The sequence below is a fragment of the Schistocerca serialis genome, chromosome 9 (assembly GCF_023864345.2).
Source record: "Schistocerca serialis cubense isolate TAMUIC-IGC-003099 chromosome 9, iqSchSeri2.2, whole genome shotgun sequence".
NCBI classification, from domain to species: Eukaryota; Metazoa; Arthropoda; class Insecta; order Orthoptera; family Acrididae; genus Schistocerca; species Schistocerca serialis.
This window is the reverse complement of record NC_064646.1, coordinates 49,241,052-49,262,576: the sequence shown is the minus strand read 5'-3', so window position 1 is coordinate 49,262,576 and position 21,525 is coordinate 49,241,052. Positions and strand designations below refer to the sequence as shown.

At 45.5% G+C, this 21,525-nt stretch overlaps 1 protein-coding gene across 2 annotated transcripts in view; it reads right to left on the bottom strand.

Annotated features, from left to right (window-relative positions):
- Positions 1-21,525, bottom strand: part of LOC126419179 (organic cation transporter protein) — a 489,944-nt gene that overhangs the window by 135,756 nt on the left and 332,663 nt on the right. For both annotated transcript variants that reach the window (XM_050086308.1, XM_050086309.1), the window contains exon 2: positions 5,975-6,216. In XM_050086308.1, the coding sequence (XP_049942265.1) occupies positions 5,975-6,216 (242 nt within the window). The remainder of the gene's footprint in view (positions 1-5,974; positions 6,217-21,525) is intronic.

The following is a 21,525-nucleotide window of genomic DNA, read 5'->3' as shown; positions in this document are numbered from 1 at the left end:
CAAAGTAGGTGCAGTGGAAGTTCCAGAAGGGCCCCCAATCACCTGGGGTGGGGGGAGTGGCACGTATTAGCAGGCGGCTCTGAAGGGTCACTGTAAGAGGTGAAACAGGAGAAAGCACCGTCGACACAGGAGGAGACAACATAGCATAAGATTATTACATTTGTGTGCGATGAAGACATCCATAATTTTTTCATGTGCGAGCTTTTCCAGTGTCTGATACTCCTGGATTTTCTACTCACGATTAAAAATGGAGCAATCTGGTGAGCAGGGAGAGTGGAACTCACAGAAGTTTACACAGATGGGGGGAGATTATGTGGATGATGATGATGATGATGACTGGTTTGTAGAGCGCTGAACTGCTCGGTCATCAGCACCAGTACAAATTCCCAAACTGTGCTCAGTCCAATGTCGCCACTTTCAGGAATGATGATGAAATGATGATGACGACACGAACACCCAGTCATCGCGAGGCAGATGAAAATCCCTGACCCCACCAGAAATCTAACTCGGGACCCCGTGCGCGGGAAGCGAGAACGTGACCGCGAGACCACGAGCTGCGGACAGGGTACATGGAACGTTCGCACGCAGTGGACATCCACAATAATGAAGACAGGGGGTAGTGGTGCAACGAGAAGACGTATGTCCAAACTTCATATACCTGAAGCATCTCAGAAGAGGAGAGGAACATGGGGTTTAACGTCACACTGGTAGACCATCACCTTCACCATCTCAGGAAATTCATCATCCTCGAAAGCCAAGATGAAGACCCCGTTAGGAGCTGTGTTTTGCCTTGGTCCTCTATGGATGCGACGGATGAAGTCACACCCCATCGCTCTAAATTGATGCACACTTTATCATCAGATTGCAAAATAATATCACTGTAAAAGGTGACACCCTGGACTCTTGTAGGCAGTGACAGTCACGGGATTGTCACCCAACTTTTCACGAGAGAGCAGCGCCTGTCACCGGGCAGGAGACGACGTTTTAATCAGCATGGAAATGGTCTTCGTCTTAGAGATGACGGGAACTTCGCCCTATGTGTCCTCAATGTGTTCGACAAAAATTGAAGGCATTGTGGCCAAAAAGGTGTCCCCTTTGGTCGTGGTACGGACCAGTTATTGGGGGGAGGATTTTGCTCCTTGTCGTCTAGTCCTTTATTCCTCCCACGGCGCGATCAAGGAAGGGAACGCATTGGAATCACACTTCGTTGAATCTTACGCGGCCTTTCCACGCAAAGAGACTGGAGCCTTGTGACCACAAGCAGGAGAAAGTTCAAGTCGCTCCATGTGCGAACTATCTGCCATGGTACTACCCAATCCAAACGGTCGCTCTCCTCATGGGCGCCACCTAGCCACAGCGATGGCTACGTGGCCAGTAGTCCGTTTCCAGGAGTTCACGTGCCACAGTCATGACGGCCACACACTCCGTGGCACACGTGGGGAGCGAGCAGTGCGCACACCAACGGTGCGATCCCTGCGTGGTCAGCAGGCTAGCACCGTGCAGGTGCTTCACGAGTGTGTTCTGTTATTTCAGTGATTACAAAATCCAATCAATTTACAAATAATCTGGCAGTATGAATCCACTTAGCACTATGACGTTACACCTCCTCTGGCCTGGATGTAAGCGTTGATTCAGTTGGGAAGGCTGACAAAGCTGTTGCAACAGTTGTGAGGCAAGCTGCCGCACGAGAGGTTGCAACTGGTCCTTGATACCTCAGGTTCTGGCGCTGGGATGAAGTTTACGTCCGAGATAGCCACACAGCATCAGATATTGTTCACAGAGAGAGGTAGCATGTCTAGACAAGCAATGTCTTGTTGGGAAATGGCGCCACGAAACTGTCGCACGCGCAGGATGTCCGTGACTGACTGTTGTGCGACAAGAGTTCCTTCAACCACTACCAAGTCGTGACTGGAAGTCACACCCAACAGCTCCCCATACCGTGACGCCAGCAGTAACAGCACGCTGCATCTCCGGAACACTGGAAAAATGGAACCTCCGTCCAGGCCGCTGACACATTCGCCGACGATGTTCACAAGGGAAATGTAGAACCGTGATTCACCGCTAAACAATGCGACGCCATTCATCAACAATCCACGCTGCCTTCTCACGACACAGCTTCAAACTTAGTCGTTTGTGTTGTTGTGATAACGGCAGCCAACGCATGGGACGGTAATTCCCTGGTTCGACCGCTGCTAGTCTCAGATCAAAGAGTCGGGATGATACAGAACGTTACAGGCAGACCATTACTTGTTCTCAAACAACAGGCGCAGACGTTACAGTGCGCCTCCCTTGTAATGTGCAGACGCGGTTCACCGAAACCTCGCAACAATCTGCATACTGTTGAAATAACGGGAACGCAACAGGGTGATGCCGTCGACAATATGTCGACAGGAGCACACCCTGCCACCATCAAGGCCTGACTGCAGAAAGTAAACGCTGTGCAAAGGAATTTAAAATCTCGGTTTTTAGAGAAAGTCCGGGAAGATAAAACTCGGTCAGACACACTAAACGCTAGCGCCAACACAAACCAAAAAAATATCGACTTCATAAATTGTCGACACTGAAATTAATAATCAGTGGCTGAGGGTAGCATTAATTCTATCCGTCTATTTTTTGGCGAAGGAGAGCCCGGGATGCCATGCAGAATTTAAACAAAAACCACCAACTCTGTTTATAAGGTTACTAGCTAATTTCAGCAGCTTCCTGCTCCTGTCGAAATAACGGAGGGTGTCGACATCACCCAGTTGCATTCCCGTAAGTTATTTGAACAATGTGTGGGTCGGGACAAACTCAGGTCTCGCGGATCTAGATACACGATTCTACCAGCCGTCCAAACGCAGACCCACAATGCAGCCCCTTGGAAACAGTCAGGTGCTGATAACGCAGTCTTACACGGGTACGCGGAATTTCCGTTTCCTTCACAGTAATCTCTCACTATCTGACGCTCTCCAAGCCCTTCGTACAGGGTCAATCACCTGAAACTCGCACAGAAATTATTGCGGCAATGGAAACTACTATTGACGTGCAGTTTTGATAGAATAGAATCAGGGGCTCGTATTGTTAGCCCATCAACAGATTGTAGTAACACTTACAAAGTATTTTTGTCTAAATATACACTTTTTTATGGAACACTGCCTATTGATATTAACGAACTAAAAGTAGGGTAAATAAGAATGTCAGCTATGCTTGTTGCAGCATTCTAGTCTGAGTCGTTTTTAGAGATACCGTATTTTTAAAAGTTTCCACGCCGACCCTTCTACAATACCTGTGGTGCACACATTAAAGGACGATACAGCTGCACACACTAGTTATGCGCAGTCTGGCATTCTGACCAGTAACGAGACAACTGACCGTCACAGGCTGCGATCAAAATGACGACCGGCAGCGGCAATGCAAGCTTCCACTCAGGTACTGAACGACTGCTGCACGCGTACTAGCATTTCAGCGGAAATGTCCGAGCAGGCTACAGCAGTATGTCAAAAAATGTTCAAATGTGTGTGAAATCTTATGGGACTTAACTGCTAAGGTCATCAGTCCCTAAGCTTACACACTACCTAACCTAAATTATCCTAAGGACAAACACACACAGCCATGCCCGAGGGAGGACTCGAACCTCCGCCGGGACCTGCCGCACAGTCCATGACTGGAGCGCCTGAGACCGCTCGGCTAATCCCGCGCGGCAGAAGTATGTCATTGCATATGATCGGGTACAGTTGGTACGTCTTTGCAGGCAGCGTCTTTCGGCTTTACCCACAGAAAAAGTCTACAGGCGTCAAATCCGGGCAAAAGGCCGGCCAAGGTACAGGTCCGCTGCGTCCGGTCTAGCTATTTGGAAACAACTGGTGAAGACATGCCGTGTACATCGTGTAGTTGGGCTGGACAGCCTTCAGACGGCACCACACGTTCCTCCCAGCCTTCAAAGGAGAGTATCCGTAGAAAATGGTCTGTTAGGTGGCTGCGACACTTGTGCGCGTTTAATGTTCCATCTATGAAAAACGGGCCCACGAGTTGATGGTTAACTATCCCATACACTCCATGTACGCTGACGTTCCACATGACGAAGCCAACGGGGATTGTCAGCAATGCAATAATGCATTTTTAGGCGGTTTACCTGGCCATGATTAGCAAACGCGTGTGGCTTCATCGCTAAACAAGATACGTGGTACATCTAGCGTATCCTGTCTTAATGCCCATGTACAGAAGTGAAAACGATTCTCATAACTGTTCTCATGCGACTCCTGATGGAGAGAGATGTGGCAGGGGTGGAACCTGTGTCGATGGAGAGAGTGTAGGGCGCTTGCCTGACCCGTGCTGGTTCCTCTGCGGTTGCGCCTGGATAACGTGCTGATCAACTGCAACAGCACCAAGGACATTGATTTTCTCTTCTTCTGTCGCCACTTGTTTCCTTCTCTTACGCTGTCTGTGTGTTAAACTACCAGTTACACCTGACTGGCCGAAAAGCTTGGTAAATAACTGCCGAAATGGTTGGCGTGTATTGCGATATCTTGTCGCATACACCGTACAATAACGAACATTCTTCCTACACTCTCCATACACCACCTACTGCTTGGACTGTCTCACACCAACTGTGTAGCAAGTCGCAATGCACTCACTGGGCACACTGTAAGTAGGCTGTTTAGGTTTTTATGTTGGTGACGCCACGTAGCGCTCTCTATGAAAATCACTGACTGTTCTGTGTGACGGCTGTGGTTGTATATGCTATTGTAGAGTTGGGCAGTTGGCTGTTAACAGCGCGTAGCGTTGCGCAGTTGGAGGTGAGCCGCCAGCAGTGGTGGATGTGGGGAGGTGAGATGGCGGAGTTTTGAGAGCGGATGATCTGGACGTGTGTCCATCAGAGACAGTAAATTTGTAAGACTGGATGTCATGAACTGCTATATATATTATGACTTTTGAACAGTATTAAGGTGAATACATTGTTTATTCTCTATCAAAATCTTTCATTTGCTAACTATGCTTATCAGTAGTTAGTGACTTCAGTAGTTAGAATCTTTTATTTAACTGGCAGTATTGGTGCTCGCTGTATTGCAGTAATTCGAGTAACGAAGATTTTTGTGAGGTAGGTGATTTGTGAAAGGTATAGGTTAATGTTAGTCAGGGCCATTCTTTTGTAGGGATTATTGAAAGTCAGATTGCGTTGCGCTAAAAATACTGTGTGTCAGTTTAGTGTTGATCAGAATAGGTAAAGAGCGAAATGTGCGAGTGCGTTCAGTCCTGCTCAGCTGTTTGAAAATCAAATAATGTAAGAGGTTTATCAGCACAGTCCATTATTTTTTCTAAGGGGACCTTTCAACAAGCACATTAAAGCAACATCGTACAAAGCAGCAACGCAGGCTGAATCCCACAAACCAGTGTCGCTGTGTAAACTTTTCAGAATACTACATCTCGTAAATGGCTCGCACTAGAATCCTGCAACAAGCGTCACTAACATTCTACTTAATCACGGTTTTAGTTTGCTAATGGGATTAGGCATGGTTTCATTTTTTAAAAAAGTGCTCGTTTCCACAAAACATTATTTTAATCTGTTTTTGGCTAACAATACGATCCCCTGACTACCGATCCATTCTGTGAAAACCGCACGTCAGTAGCAGTTCCCATTTCCTCAATATTTGCAGTGCAAGTTTTAGGTAATTCTATCTGTATATCGTACAACGTCTGGAAACTAAACCACACACGACCGACGCTGATGCACTCTACTGGCCATTCTACCTACCACGGGGAACTGCAGCTGTATCCATGTACATACCCGCCGGTGGTGTGGACGTGTACGAAGTTACATTGACGTCAGACCGTGTCTTTTGGTGCTTCAGGCAATGTAATCAGATAACGCCCGCGGAAAACCTTTGGAAATTTTGTCTGTGAAGTTGGGGCTGGCCGTGTAGTTGAGGACGCCGGAAGCTCGCCCTCAGCACTGGAGGAGGACCACAAGGAAGCAGCCTGCTGCGTGGAGCCTCACCCTTGTCCGGAGATGTTTCGCACCTGGGCCTCGCTCCAGCCCCGGGCGCTGAGCGCCTCCACGTGGCACCAGTGGTCGACGCGGTAGCCCTGGAAGACGTACGAGGTGAGGTGCCACATGTTGAAGACGCCGGGCAGCGAGCACAGCAGGAAGACGGACCACAGGAAGCGGCCGGGCCGCCCCAGCCGCCACAGCGCCGCCTCCAGGCCGTCGCCGCCAGCCTCCGGCTCGCGCTCCCCGTCCTGGAACACCGGCAGCCGGGGTCACTCAACTGTCCAGCGTTGGGGCAAAGTCAGCACACACGAAACAGGTGGACGTGCTCTTTCGTGAAACCTGCAGGTAACTGTAGTCGGAAAGTATCCTCAGACGACGCCAATGGACAAAGTCTACGTCGTAGCTGGAATTCCTCCACCTAACAAAGGAGGTGCAGTGGCCGCTAGTGTAGGAACGTATAAGCTGGTATACAGGGTGTTACAAAAAGGTACGGCCAAACTTTCAGGAAACATTGCTCACACACAAATAAAGAAAATATGTTATGTGGACATGTGTCCGGAAATGCTTACTTTCCATGTTAGAGCTCATTTTAGTTTCGTCAGGATGTACTGTACTTCCTCGATTCACCGCCAGTTGGCCTAATTGAAGGAAGGTAATGTTGACTTCGGTGCTTGTGTTGACATGCGACTCATTGCTCTACAGTACTAGCATCAAGCACATCAGTACGTAGCATCAACAGGTTAGTGTTCATCGCGAACGTGGTTTTGCAGTCAGTGCAATGTTTACAAATGCGGAGTTGGCAGATGCCGATTTCATGTACGGATTAGCACGGGCAATAGCCGTGGCGCGGTACGTTTGTATCGAGACAGATTTCCAGAACGAAGGCGTCCCGACAGGAAGACGTTCGAAGCAATTGATCGGCGTCTTAGGGAGCACGGAACATTCCAGCCTATGACTCGGGACTGGGGAAGACCTAGAACGACGAGGACACCTGCAATGGACGAATAAATTCTTCGTGCAGTTGACGATAACCCTATTGTCAGCGTCAGAGAAGTTGCTGCTGTACAAGGTAACGCTGACCACGTCACTGTATGGAGAGTGCTACGGGAGAACCAGTTGTTTCCGTACCGTGTACAGCGTGTGCAGGCACTATCAGCAGCTGATTGGCCTCCACGGGTACACTTCTGCGAATGGTTCATCCAACAATGTGTCAATGCTCATTTCAGTGCAAATGTTCTCTTTACGGATGAGGCTTCATTCCAACGTGATCAAATTGTAAATTTTCACAATCAACATGTATGGGCTGACGAGAATCCGCACGCAATTGTGCAATCACGTCATCAACACAAGATTTTCTGTGAACGTTTCGGCAGGCATTGTTGGTGATGTCTCGATTGGGCCCCATGTTCTTCCACCTACGCTCAATGGAGCACGTTATCACGATTTCATACGGGATACTCTACCTGTGCTGCTAGAACATGTGCCTTTACAAGTACGACAAAACATGTGGTTCACGCACGATGGAGCTCCTGCACATTTCAATCGAAATGTTCGTACGCTTCTCAACAACAGACTCGGTGACCGATGGATTGGTAGAGGCGGACCAATTCCATGGCCTCCACGCTCTCCTGACCTCAACCCTCTTGACTTTCATTTATGGGGGCATTTGAAAGCTCTTGTCTATGCAACCCCGGTACCAAATGTGGAGACTCTTCGTGCTCGTATTGTGGACGGCTGTGATACAATACGCCATTCTCCAGGGCTGCATCAGCGCATCAGGGATTCCATGCCACGGAGCGTGGATGTGTGTATCCTCGCTAACGGAGGACATTTTGAACATTTCCTGTAGCAAAGTGTTTGAAGTCACGCTGGTACATTCTGTTGCTGTGTGTTTCCATTCCATGATTAATGTGGTTTGAAGAGAAGTAATAAAATGAGCTCTAACATGGAAATTAAGCGTCTCCGGACACATGTCCACATGACATCTTTTCTTTATTTGTGTGTGAGGAATGTTTCCTGAAAGTTTGGCCGTACCTTTTTGTAACACCCTGTATAATAAAGACCCCCTGCCAACCCTCTACAGAGACACTGAAGTACAGGAACAATCTTCGTCAGCAATGCAGCTACTCTTCTGGTTATTAAAACTGCACGACCAGTAAGGATAGTAAATAACGATATTTCCAGTATTGTTTCTACGCAGTATAGTAGCAAGAAGAAGAGGTACAGTATGTAGTGCCACCCCGTGACTGGGATATTCGCCTGACTGCAAGTAGGTTGCGGCCTCTCGTCACTGTGGCACGAGAATGGTGAGGATGGTGGGCGCATCTCCCTGGTCGATTTACACCCCCAGAAAAGATACCCGCTTATTTGATAGCAGGCTGACTTCATCTGGAGCCCTTCCGGAGCGACTCGCAGGAGGAAATATCCCCTCCCCGATCTGGCACTCAGCTCTTCACCTGCATGTCCAGGGCTCCACTCTAGACCAGGGAAGTCCATATATTCTGTGTGCTCTTTACGGACTGCTGTTGCTGCGGCCATTTGAATGCCGCCGAGCGCGGAAGTTTACTCCTTTGTCCGTGGAAACTAGCGCAGCCAGACAAGTGATACGTTATGTTTACGCCATTCTCGAAGGCTAATAGAGAGAGAGAGAGAGAGAGAGAGAGAGAGAGAGAGAGAGAGAGAGAGAGAGAGAGAGAGAGAGAGAATATCTTTCAACTACTTCACTGTTTTCAAAATTAATGTAGCATTTCGATAAAGCTGTATTTCCATATCAGCATGCCAAAATTGATCATTTCTCTTCTTCAATCCTCCATAGAGCCTAACGCGGAGAAAATGTAAATTATATGCCAGTATTTTACAGCGTCACATTTACAACAGAGATCATGCAGATTAAAGAACGAATAAAATTTGTATTTACTTTAAGTGATTGGAGCCACAGCTTTAGAGAAATCTTTGCCTTTATTTGTTCATAACGTTTTCCGTCAGTGTGTTCGAAACACGATACTGATCTTCCCAAAGGCGTCTTATTCTTACACGTACAGTGCTCTAGATCTGATGACAGCAGTGTAACATTTTTCAGCGGCAGTCTTTGCTAATTCCTTGATTATTTCACGATTTCTAATGGTGGCGTATCCCTTGGTCCACCAATTTTACCTTCTTTCGGAGATTTTTTTGTTTCTCATGCTCGCTTTCGTAACGTCAGCTACCTGTTGATAAGATTTCCTGGCAAGGATCAGGGTCTGCATGTTTTGGGGCAAACTTCTGCAATCTGTTATGGTAAGAACATTTTTTTCTGTTTGGTTCGGACCGTACTCTAGCGCTGTTAGTGCCGCCGGAACTTCTATAGAACAACTGGGACGGGAAATGTGCCGGACACATGAATGTACAGCCCACTCTGCCACTATCTGTACCTCCGGGGCATCCCAGTAGGTTCCGAAATATTCTGCAAAATCGTCAGCAAGCAATTTTTCACAAATCGCTAAGCTCCGACAAATCTTTCTATAGGGGAGAAGGACACAGAGGCTGTTGCTACTATTTCGTTATGAGAGGAATCTGAATTAACATATGTTTACGTTCTTCAGAGAACAGTCACGTCGTCATTTAGACCTGTGAAGTGCAACGTAACTCTGGTTGTTGTGTACTGTGCCCACTCTGCCCTCACAAGCAGTTCTAGATGATCGCAGTACGCCCTACTGCGAACTTTGAGACTGTTCGCGGTGGAAGACGCTTCTGTTTGTGGGCTGCATCTTTAGGAAAATGTCGCGAAACGCAGCAGACGCTGCTGCTGCTGAACGGTAGATGCGAAGGCTTCCAGCTAATTCTCAAGGCTAATCGGATTTAATACAATGCGCATAAAAAGCCGAAAAGACCCGTTATGATTTATCCAATCACTGCAATCAGTCATCCGTCGAATGTCAGCTGATATCCATCCAGAGAGAATAAATATAACAACACCCTATAAATTACATTTAATCATGGAAGAGGTAAGTCGTGGACAAATTCACTGGTATGTCTTAAGGACGTGTGTCGCACACACACAGGTCACTTACAAAACTCTCATCACTACCTGTGTACTGTGCAACAGTCGGACTCTTGCGGAGTTCGGTGGACGTGTACCGGTGTTTGCTCCTCGGCAGCCAAGGAAAGACTAACACCACGTGAACGCAGCGTCACCCAGCTCACGTTTCCGCCTTTACCACACGCACGTCGGAAACACACGAACGTCCTACTGATCCCTTACCTACATGTCGGTGCTTATACACCCGCATCGGCGTCGCGCTACGTTGTATGTACGCTGCAGCAACGCCCTCAAACGGAAACTTTTCATCGCCCCTTACATCATATGGAAACTTTGTATTGTGCGTGTAAACCACTGTTTATTCAGTTGCACCGTGGGCACCTTCGTATTGATATCTTTTTCCCAACGGTTTGTCAGAATCGAGGAAAGAGTTGGATATGGCACAAAGGAGGGATTGCAAGTGTTGTGTGTTACTGTGGTCTCCAAACCGAAGGCTTGTTTCACGCAGTGCTACAAGCTACTCTTGCATCTCCAAGTTTCTTCATCCCTGCGTAACTACTGCACCCTACAACGTTTGAAGCTTCGCCCCTCCTCCTTGCCTCCATTACCAAAATAACTATTCCTTGATGCCTCACGATGTGTGTATCAACCAAGACCTTCCTTTAGTACGTTTGTGCAATATACATCTTTTGTCAAAGGTTTGACTCAATATCCCTTCTTTAGTAACGCTGTTATCTCTCTAATTCTCAGCATTCTTTCGCAGCATCACGTTTCAAAAGATTCTAGCAGCTAAATGAAACAAGGATCAGCCAAAACTGCAGTTGTTTCAGGGTTGCCACACACTGATCTGAATTAACGATGGCAATTGCTGAAGACATATCAGATCATAATTACAGCCATAATATTTCCTACAAAAAGCTTGGATTTCCATTTTCTGGGCGAACTTTTGTGGGACGTCACCAATGAAAGTAATATCCATGGTTTTCATATAATACCACTGCGTTTATTCACCTTGATGCTCATATTTGTTTCTCAATGTACAAAAATGTTTAAATTGGCTCTCTCATAAGAAAGAGAGACTGACTAAGAATTTAAGAGCTATCAAACTTCTCTCTGTGATGTACTAGACGTCCACAAAAAGATCATCATCAACCACATCGAAAGACACTGATTTTCATAAAGCGAAGAAATAATGTGGTTTAAAAGTAAGTGTGGCATAAGGGAGCAGGTACTCACAAGGAGTGAACGAACTTCTAGAACTGTGCAGTGAATATGAATTACTGTTTTTTCTGGGAGTCATAGGTTTCAATTAAATCTCTACTAACAGTCACTGAGGTCACGAGAAGACACTGATTCAAGTGTTGTATACGAGTATTGGAACTCAAATAGTGGCATCTATTTATTCACAACCGATACCAAAGAGTTACATGTTTGCACGTGTTACTGTCCTTCAAAGTGGTCACCAGCGTTGTCTAGAAACCGTTGCCAGCGATGTGGAAGGCGCAGTATACCGTTAGCAGAGCCTGTGCTGTTGATGGTGCGAATGGAGCGGTGTACTGCCTGTGCCTGGTGGATGGTACAGTACGTCCCGGTCCCATCGACCGAACAGAGCAAAAAGTGTCGCCGCTTCTTTCGCAAAGCTGGTCGCAGGTGATGCTCCAAAAACGAACAGTACTACTGTGCACTGACGGTCTGCCGTGGATGAACGTAATGCGTTAGGATAACACTATCACAGTCGTACACGAGAAGCACCATAACTTTAGACCTCTCCATTCGCACCATCAACAGCACAGGCTCTGCTCACGGTATACTGCGCCTTCCACATCGCTGGCAACGGCTTCTAGACAACGCTGGTGGCCACTCTGAAGGACAGAAACAGGTGCAAACATGTAACTCTCTTGTATCGGTTGTGAATAAATAGTTGCCACTATTTGAGTTCCAACCCTCGTATAATGTCACTTTTATTCAAAGCCCATAATTACACTGAAGCCACCGCGCGTTATGGTGGTCCATTGGAGATTACGAAAGACGTGAATTGCCTCTTAATAGTGTGACAGCAGTACATCCCCTGGTGGCCACAGGACTGCTGAGGGGTTCTTCCGGCAGGGCGTTCCAATCCTTCCCAAGCGCAGCTGGCAAGTTGTAAGGTGTCAGGCAAATCCAACACCTTCCATGAAAACCCTGACATGATAGCAAATCCGGCAGTATGTCACATAGCTCCGAATAAATCCTGACATTAAATTAACCAAAGTAATACCATCAACGAGTGAGCAAATGGAATACCACAGGCTAACACAAGAATGCCTAAATGCATGTCATACCTTCCCACCGTGAAACAGACGCAGTTCCGAGGGAAGAAACGAAAACAGAAGCCGAGAGCAGAGTCGTGTAGGCTAGGAGGCCCTACGATAAGGGATGGACACCCACGTCGCCAGCCGACCGCCAGATAGAGCCCTCCAGTGTAGGCTAGGAGGCCCTACGATAAGGGATGGACACCCACGTCGCCAGCCGACCGCCAGATAGAGCCCTCCAGAAGAACAGTATAGATCTTACGATAACACTAAAAGGACCACACCAGCTGAAATTTTTAGCGTGAGACTATACGCGTCTCTGTTACGTTGCAAACGTTAAAAACATTGCCCCACCACGAAAAGTATAACGTTTCTCATTGGATAGACAGAATTTTTGTAGGAGGAGCTTAAGGTTAACATTGAGATCCTGATTGGTCAGTTGAAAACACAGCCAGATACCTTTTTTTTAAACCAACTTCGGTAAATTGTAGTAAGGAGAAGTTAGGGGAGAGTTGCTTCCGAGACGGCGAGGTGAGCGGAGCTGTGTTGCCCGCCGCCCCCTGACGAATACCGACAAGGTAATGAACGCACGCGATGCCGCATAACAGCGCATAAAGCTTCACTCAGAACCGAAGAAGTCTCATCTGTTACACCCCCTTTTTACGTAATACTAGTGTCGATCATCAATTAAACTTCGTGGTATTCACATTTGCTATTAGAAGTTAAAAATCTGAAACGTGATGATTTTTCTGTTATATAATTATTGAGAAGCCACATCAACCACTGTAATTTACGACAAGTTATATAAGTAATTAAAGATAATTGAGGGTCACTGTAGACCATTTTGTTAGTTTTCTCTTTTATGAAACTTAACTTAAAACTAGATTATGGATGTGATATGGTATAGGTCATCCTTCAATCCATTGTAGAACTTGGAAACCCATTCAGGGAATATTAGTTCACATTTTGGTTGAACGCAGTTGGTTCTTATCATCCTGTATTAAAATATTTCCTTTTATCAATAGTGCAATTTATAAACAATGTTTTGTGAGAAGAATAAAAATTCCAACGGTAAACTTAACTGCCTTTTCGACGTTATTTTACCAGCTGACTAAAATAGGAAAGCCTTGAACCCCTTCCACTAACTTTAGTTAGTATTAAGATCCTGTTACATGGAGTGCAGTGGAGCTGACGCTGAGATCATTAAGTATTTGATTATATCATCGCTAGTCTCACTGAACTACTCTGAATTCTACATGTCATGTGTGGTCTGGCGTCTCCTTACCAGCAACAGGTCCCAGGTTCAAACTAGTCAATTCCCTAAAAAACACGCTCAGACCGTCGTTGCGCGAAAGTGGTAGGGAGACACGACTTAGAACAGACAGACACCACGCAGAACGTTAGAAAGTGCTGGAGGATAATTAGTGCCTGCTGACCCATCGCATCTCTCATGTGCTCGACGAGCAACGAGTGCACAAGTCCATTTGGCGCGTACCCTCTCGTTCCAAGCGCCCATCCACATACGCTGTTGGACGCGGTCGCGCGTTATCATCCGTAAGACCGAAGTCAAGGCCTGATGGAGCCCCTGGAAGTACGCACGTGTGCAAGGAACACAGTACTAAAATGTAAACTTTCACGGCCGGAAATATCATGTCCATTATAATTATCCGGGCTGTTATGCAGTGGTCGGTTGATGAATTCTGTGGTGATTCCCAACGTTTCGTCTCCGACTGCGGGAGACATCTTCAAGGGGGTCCGTAGCTTGATGGAAGGTCCAACACACACATTGGCTCGCTACTGACTGCCGCTAAATTCCGTGTCCGCGCGCCCCCGCGCCGCGGCGTGACGTCACGTGTTTTGAAAACGTCAGTGCAATTGGCCGCTGTCCGTCACCGTCGATCGCCGTTGCCATCACCCAGTAGTGGACGAGTGGTACACATCTTCTTTAACACCGGCATCCATATACCGTTTAATTTGACGCCCTCCTCCTTTCGGTTGAAATTATTTGGGTGTTTAGCGATTTCGATTGCCTCCCTGTAGAGCCTTTCGTAGTATCCGCTCGTGGCCGCTAGTACTTGCGTCTCCTCGAAACGAATATTGTGGTTCCCTGGCTGGAAAGCTTGCTCCGCAACAGCTGATCGTTCCGTTTCTCCTCTTCTACAATTTCCCTTGTGCTCTTCCAAGCGTTTAGAAACAGTTTTTGGTGGTATAGAAACAGTGAGAATATTAGCCAATGCAAAACCGCCGAAAAGTAATATAACTGTGGGTGAGAGAAGAGCTTTAAAACTCCTGAATGACGACGATAGTATTTTGGTTCTCCCAGCTGACAAAGGAAGCGCAACGGTGGTTATGGATGTGGCCGACTATCAGAGAAAAATTACGGATCTACCGGATCCGCAAGCATATAGGAAGCTGAATAAGGACAACACTAACAACGTTCTCAGAACTGTGTCGCGGTTAATAAAAAAGTCCTCCATTGAAGATAGTGTACAGAAAGGTCTCTGCAGTTCGGTTGCGCTACCACCGAGGCTTTATGGATTGCCCAAAATTCATAAAGAAAATGTTCCGTTAAGACCGATACTAAGTGCCATTGGTTCGCCCACCTACTCGTTAGCCAAGTTTTTGACTACGCTGTTAAAACCACATGTGGGCCGTTCGGACTCGTATATAAAGAATTCGACACATTTCATCAGCAGATTGAATGGCATAGTGGTCCAGCCGGAGGACATATTAGTCAGCTTCGATGTGGTATCGCTGTTTACCATGGTTCCACTTAATGATGTATTGGAACAGCTGGATCGAATTTTTCCTGCCGATATTTTAGAGCTGTTTAAGTGTTGTTTGACGACCACATACTTCAAGTGGAATGAACAGTTTTATGAGCAAACGGATGGCGTGGCTATGGGAAGCCCCCTAAGTCCCGTAATTGCAAACTTCTTTATGGAGAAATTCGAAGAACAGGCCTTAGGTACTGCCAGCAAGAAACCAAATGTATGGTTCCGATACGTGGATGACACGTTTGTGTTGTGGAGACATGGTAGGGAGGAACTAAGCCGGTTCCACGAACATCTGAACAGTATGAACTCAAGAATTCAGTTTACAATGGAGGAGGAGGTAGACGGCAAACTACATTTCCTCGATGTGCTTGTGTTTAGAAACGAAAATGGTAGTTTGGGCCACTCAGTGTACCGCAAACCCACGCACACGCACCGTTATTTGCACCAGGATTCGAACCACCACCCACAACAGAAGCGGGGTGTTATCAAGACGTTAGTGGACAGAGCTAGAAATATTTGTGAACCTGAGTTGCTCGACGCTGAGATGGAACATCTCCACAATGCACTAACGAAGAACGGATATTCGTCCGCCGAAATAAAACGTGCGTTGAGGCAGCCACGCAGATATCATACTGACGTACAGGCTACTGCAAAATCTAAGGTTTTCCTGCCGTTTGTTAAAAATGTAACGGAAAGAATAGGGAGGATCTTGACGAAGTGGAATATTACCGTAATTTACAAGCCCACCAGGAAGATACAGGAATACCTTAGGCCTGCCAAGGACGCTCGCAAACCATTGGAAAAATCTGGAGTGTATAGGATCCCATGCAGCTGTGGTGATGTTTATGTGGGTACCACCAAAAGAACTGTTTCTAAACGTTTGGAAGAGCACAAGGGAAATTGTAGAAGAGGAGAAACGGAACGATCAGCTGTTGCGGAGCATGCTTTCCAGCCAGGGAACCGCAATATTCGTTTCGAGGAGACGCAAGTACTAGCGGCCACGAGCGGATACTACGAAAGGCTCTACAGGGAGGCAATCGAAATCGCTAAACACCCAAATAATTTCAAACGAAAGGAGGAGGGCGTCAAATTAAACGGTATATGGATGCCGGTGTTAAAGAAGATGTGTACCACTCGTCTACTACTGGGTGATGGCAACGGCGATCGACGGCGACGGACAGCGGCCAATTGCACTGACGTTTTCAAAACACGTGACGTCACGCCGCGGCGTGGGAGCGCGCGGACACGGAATTTAGCGGCAGTCAGTAGCGAGCCAGTGTGTGTGTTGGACCTTCCATCAAGCTACGGACCCCCTTGAAGATGTCTCCCGCAGTCGGAGACGAAATGTTGGGAATCACCACAGAATTCATCAACCGACCACGGCATAACAGCCCGGATAATTATAATGGACAAGGAACACAGTGTTACAGTAACGTTGACCGCTGAGCGTCCCGTGTTCAAGGACTTGGAGGTCAGTGCGGCAACACAACATTACGCCTTACCACACCGTAACACCTGGACCACCAAAACCATAATGTTCGGCAATGTTCTTGGGTGCGTTACGTGTTCCCACTTCTTGCTCTATGACAATACGTTCAGAATCATTACTCGGACTGAATCTGCTGTCACCCGAGAGGAACACGCGACCCCATCCTTCGCCGGTCCAGACCCTACGCCCTCGGCACCATCGCAAATATTGCGCCGAAGTGCGGACGTCGAGGGAACACGACGTACTGGCGGTCGGGCAGAGACACAGCACTCTAGTGCAGTCGCCGTGCCACTTGGAGCGTCAGACTGTGTGCCTTGCAGTCCTGTTGAATGTGGCGGCAATTACACGGCTGTGCTGCTGCTGTAGTTAATCGTGGTCGACTACCTCCTTTCCTTTGGGCAGCTGTACCCATGTTCGAAACATTGCTCTTGCACGTTAAACGATGCTGTGAGCAATTCTACACTGCTGGGCTACACTTTTCACATTTCGTCCTCTTACTTTCTCGAAAATTCTTCCCTGTTTGAACACACCATTCACATGTTGTCTCGTGACCACATTGTAAGAAAGACCACCACCATAGCGCAACCTAACTGTTCGCTGATTGACATACGCTGTCTTTTTCCCGTTTCTTGAACTTCCTGTGCAGCCAGCCACATTTGACACTATAGTCGCAACGACCTCATGCAATGTGACTTTCAACTTTCTGTGCGCGACTGGAAGAGATCTGGCAACACGCTCCCGCATGTCCATTCACTTCTACCGAGTAGTTAATACGTTACGGTACTTGATCTAGATCGTCCTTAAGCTGCTATTAGACTTCGGCAAGACAGTGGTCAATTGACAATGGAAAAAGGAGTAAGTCAAGGAGGGACATCCCATATTACTGAACCATTCTCAAGGTCGTAGGGGAAGCTACTAGATCTATAATCTGGGAAGTCAACGATGTAATACGTGTTAACCAACGTACGGGGACCATGTTAACTTTTCTGATGACAACGTGTCTCTGCCTCTATTGTAAGAGAACTTCAACAGCGAATGGAATGACTTGGGAAAGCAAGTCTGAAAGTAGGTCCAAAAAATGGCTCTGAGCACTATGGGACTCAACTGCTTTGGTCATCAGTCCCCTAGAACTTAGAACTACTTAAACCTAACTAACCTAAAGACATCACACACATCCATGCCCGAGGCAGGATTCGAACCTGCGGCCGTAGCGGTCGCGCGGTTCCAGACTGTAGCGCCTAGAACCGCTCGGCCACTCCGGCCGGCTGGAAAGTGAGTCTCAAAATCAGTTATAGTACACTAAAATCACATAAAGGAAACAATACAAACCAACAGTGAAGTCATAGTACTAGTCAATGAGTTTTATACTTGGGCAGTTGTAGAAACGAGTCGGTAGACAAGAAATAAATAGACGAGCAAAATCGACTTTGATTACTTTTGGTGAAGTTAACGAAGATAGCGACATATCCGCAACGCAAGGTTAACACTTACCGTGTGTTATCAATTGTGATAAGGACTTTTATTGATAAAACTATCCAGAAACAAAGTTATTTAGCTCGTAATTATCAGATGCATATGGGAAACTACTACGAGTGGCAGGAAGCCAGACAAAGACATCATGGGATATACCGGAGTGGAAGACGTAATAACGATTACGATGCAAATGAATTCCATTTGGACAGGACATATAATTAGGCAAATAGATGGTAAAGGGGCAAACCAAGTTCTCCGTTGTATTCTAAGACACAAGAAATGAGCCAAACGAAGAGGGAATGGAAGGTATGTGGTCGAGTTAGGAAACTTACTGGGGCAACATGGATGCGTGTTATTGGTGACTATAACACATGGAGAAAGGCCTTTTGCAACTGTGGATCTCATTTGCCTGATGATGTTAATATCCTCAGCACTATCGGGAACAAGAGCTTTTATCAATTCCTACCGTTTTTATATCTAAGTATACAACAAATTTCCACTGTCCCCATCACGTCTGTCAATATCTTGGCAGTCACTCGTTTCTGTTTCAGAACAATATTGTGAACAATGTGCATGTAAACGGTATATTGCGCTCTACCTGGGACAATGTTTCACACGAGGTCATCCCAAGAGAGACTTCCTCTCCCCTCTTTCTTCCTCAGAGACTAACTGTCGACAGCGCCGTCTACACGCTGAAGTCTCAGAGTGTAGGGACTGTTTGTCCAGTGTCTCATTCTCGCTACATATTGATCACTTGTTTGACAGACTGTTGCGTCAGTTTGGTGCGTGGGAAAGAGGTGACCATTTGAATACAAGCGGGAAGGCTGTGTTCCTTCCCCCTACGAGTGTCTAGAGCAGAATACCCACGGAACTCTCTACTAATGACTGAAAATGCGAAGTTGTGCATGTTTACAACGTTAGCTCTGACAACAAGATTACCGAAGAAGGTCCCGTATAGCACGAGACGGAATCAGTACTAGAAACAGGTGACGTTCGAATTAACTAATTTCGAATTGATCATCGGTGCCTAAACACCGATGTCCTATAATAATCGACCCACGAACATCTATATTAAATGATGAATTTATATAATTTCACTAAAAGGCAATAAGGATATCCAATATCATATTTGTCAATAAATAAATAAATAAATAAATACAGGAATCATTACCATTGCATATCCCACGACTTTTTGTATACTTGCTGTAAAAATAACATTTTTCAAGGAAGTTTCCCCTTCCGTCTATTGACAAAGAGCATATCCTGTTTTTGATAACAGTCTTAAAGGAACTGGCGATGTGACCATATAACTCAAATACTTCAGCGCAGTTTTTTGTAGATTTCGATCGGTACTTGCAATGATATGATTGCACATATCTAATGCGTCTTTTTTAAGATCTAGAAGCCGTTTCAGATGAAACCTGAACTATGGTAATAAGTGTTTTTGTTTCAGTTTGGACATTATTCTTTTCTTGTGTTATTTTATAATGTTCACACAATGAACAGAATTTCGCTTTTCTGTAGTTAGTTGATTACCTAGTTTGTTAGTTTCATGTTCCATGGTTCACATGTTTGATTAATCTTTCTGATGTGGAACGAGTCATTTCACATTCACGTTACACACCCATAAGAAAATATGCCCATATACCATATTTTTAGTACCGCTTGCCACCCATCACTTTCTACAAGTTACAAAATGAGAAATTCTTCTTTGGAATAGGGGTTCAAGGAGAACTGAGTTTGTTTTCAGATTTAACTTTACTGTCTGTCAAACATGTTATATCATTGGATAAGTGGCAAAAACTTTGGTAACAGCATTCTCGACCCCTTCTTGTGTGGAAGACAAACTTGATGTGGAGTAATGAATGTCACTTCTTCTTCTTCTTCTTCTTCTTCTTCTTCTTCTTCTTCTTCTTCTTCTTCTGGTATTGTACTTATGTACCTTATTGTTCCTCTCGAACTGAGGTGATTATTTACAACAGACTTCATGAAGGAATAAATGTACAGTGAAGCAGTAGTCAAAATGCCAAACTTCTTAAACAAATGTCCACTAAATGATCTTGAGTGAACACCACATAATATTTTTACAGTATATTTTTGAACAGTGAAGACTTTCTTAAAGATGGGTTACCCCAGAAAATTGTTCCACATGACATTATTGAATGAAAATTTGCAGAATGCCAACGAATTGATTTGTCTCTCCCCAATATTTGCAGTGATTCAAAATACAAATGTGGCTCAACTACGTTGCTTTAAGAGTCCCAAAATGTGGTTTTCCCATTTTAAACTCTCGCAGTATGTACATTAAAAGTTTTGAAGGTTCTGTTCCTCGCCATGTGTGAGAACTGAATATTTTGCGTCTTTTTGGTATGATTACAATACTAGTGTCATTCTAAAAAACATTATTCTGCTTGTTGTATGTACGACAGCAAGTCGCTTTCATAGTATGAGAAATAGTGGAGCTAAGACTGAGCCTTGTGGAACCCTGTAAATGATATCTCTACCATCAGAAAATCTCCCCTGCTTACATTAGTTGGATTAATAAGTACAACTTTCTGCTTTCTTTTAGTTAGATATGGCATTACTCCTTAGTTTGCTACACAGTCAGTGCCATAAAACATCGATTTATCCAGGAGAAGATTGTGACTGACACAATAAAATACATTAGATAGTTCACAGAACATACGAACTGCTGCTATTTCGTGATTTAGTGCTTGTAAAATTTGTTGCGTGAATGTGTAAATGGCATTCTCAGTTGAGCAAATCTTCTGAAATCTAAACTGCGATTTAGTGACGATATTATTGTTGCTCAAGTGGAATACTATTCTAGGATACATGACCACCTCAAAAATTTTAGTAAGTGATGTCAGTATTGAAAGGGGTCGGTAATTATTTAAATCTCTTATCACCTTGCTACTGGAGTGGTTAAAATACTGCATATTTCAGTGTCTCAGGAAAACTGTCCTAAGTTCGTGATGTATCACATATTTCAGAAAACACAGTGCTTATTGTACAGGAACTAGTCATTACTGCTCTGTCGGAAACCATATCAAATCCAGATGAGTTAAATGCATCAACGTGTTTCCCTTCCTCACTAGCAGTCGTTTCAGCATTTGAAGGCAAAAGTTTGGTGATTTGGATTGCCTTCCAAACTGCTAAAGGATCTTGAAGGTGTACGTCGTTGAATCTAGGATCGAACAACATCGATATGGCTAATATGTTAACATGTTCAGTTTTTAGCTATCGCTTTTTTCTGTTATGATGTTACCCTTGAGATTCTCTTCAATAGTCTGCATTGGTTATATGGCAAATGATATGAAATTCAAAATACTAATTATTGGGATCACTTTAATGCTTGTTATGTACCTTTATACGTAACATTCTCTAGTAGCCATTTTTATAGTAAACAGAATGCCACAACCATCTGCCAGGTCTACAGTATTATAGCTGGTAGTATGCGTGGTGCACTAGCATGGCGTTAATGATAATAGTTAATCAGTAGACACAGC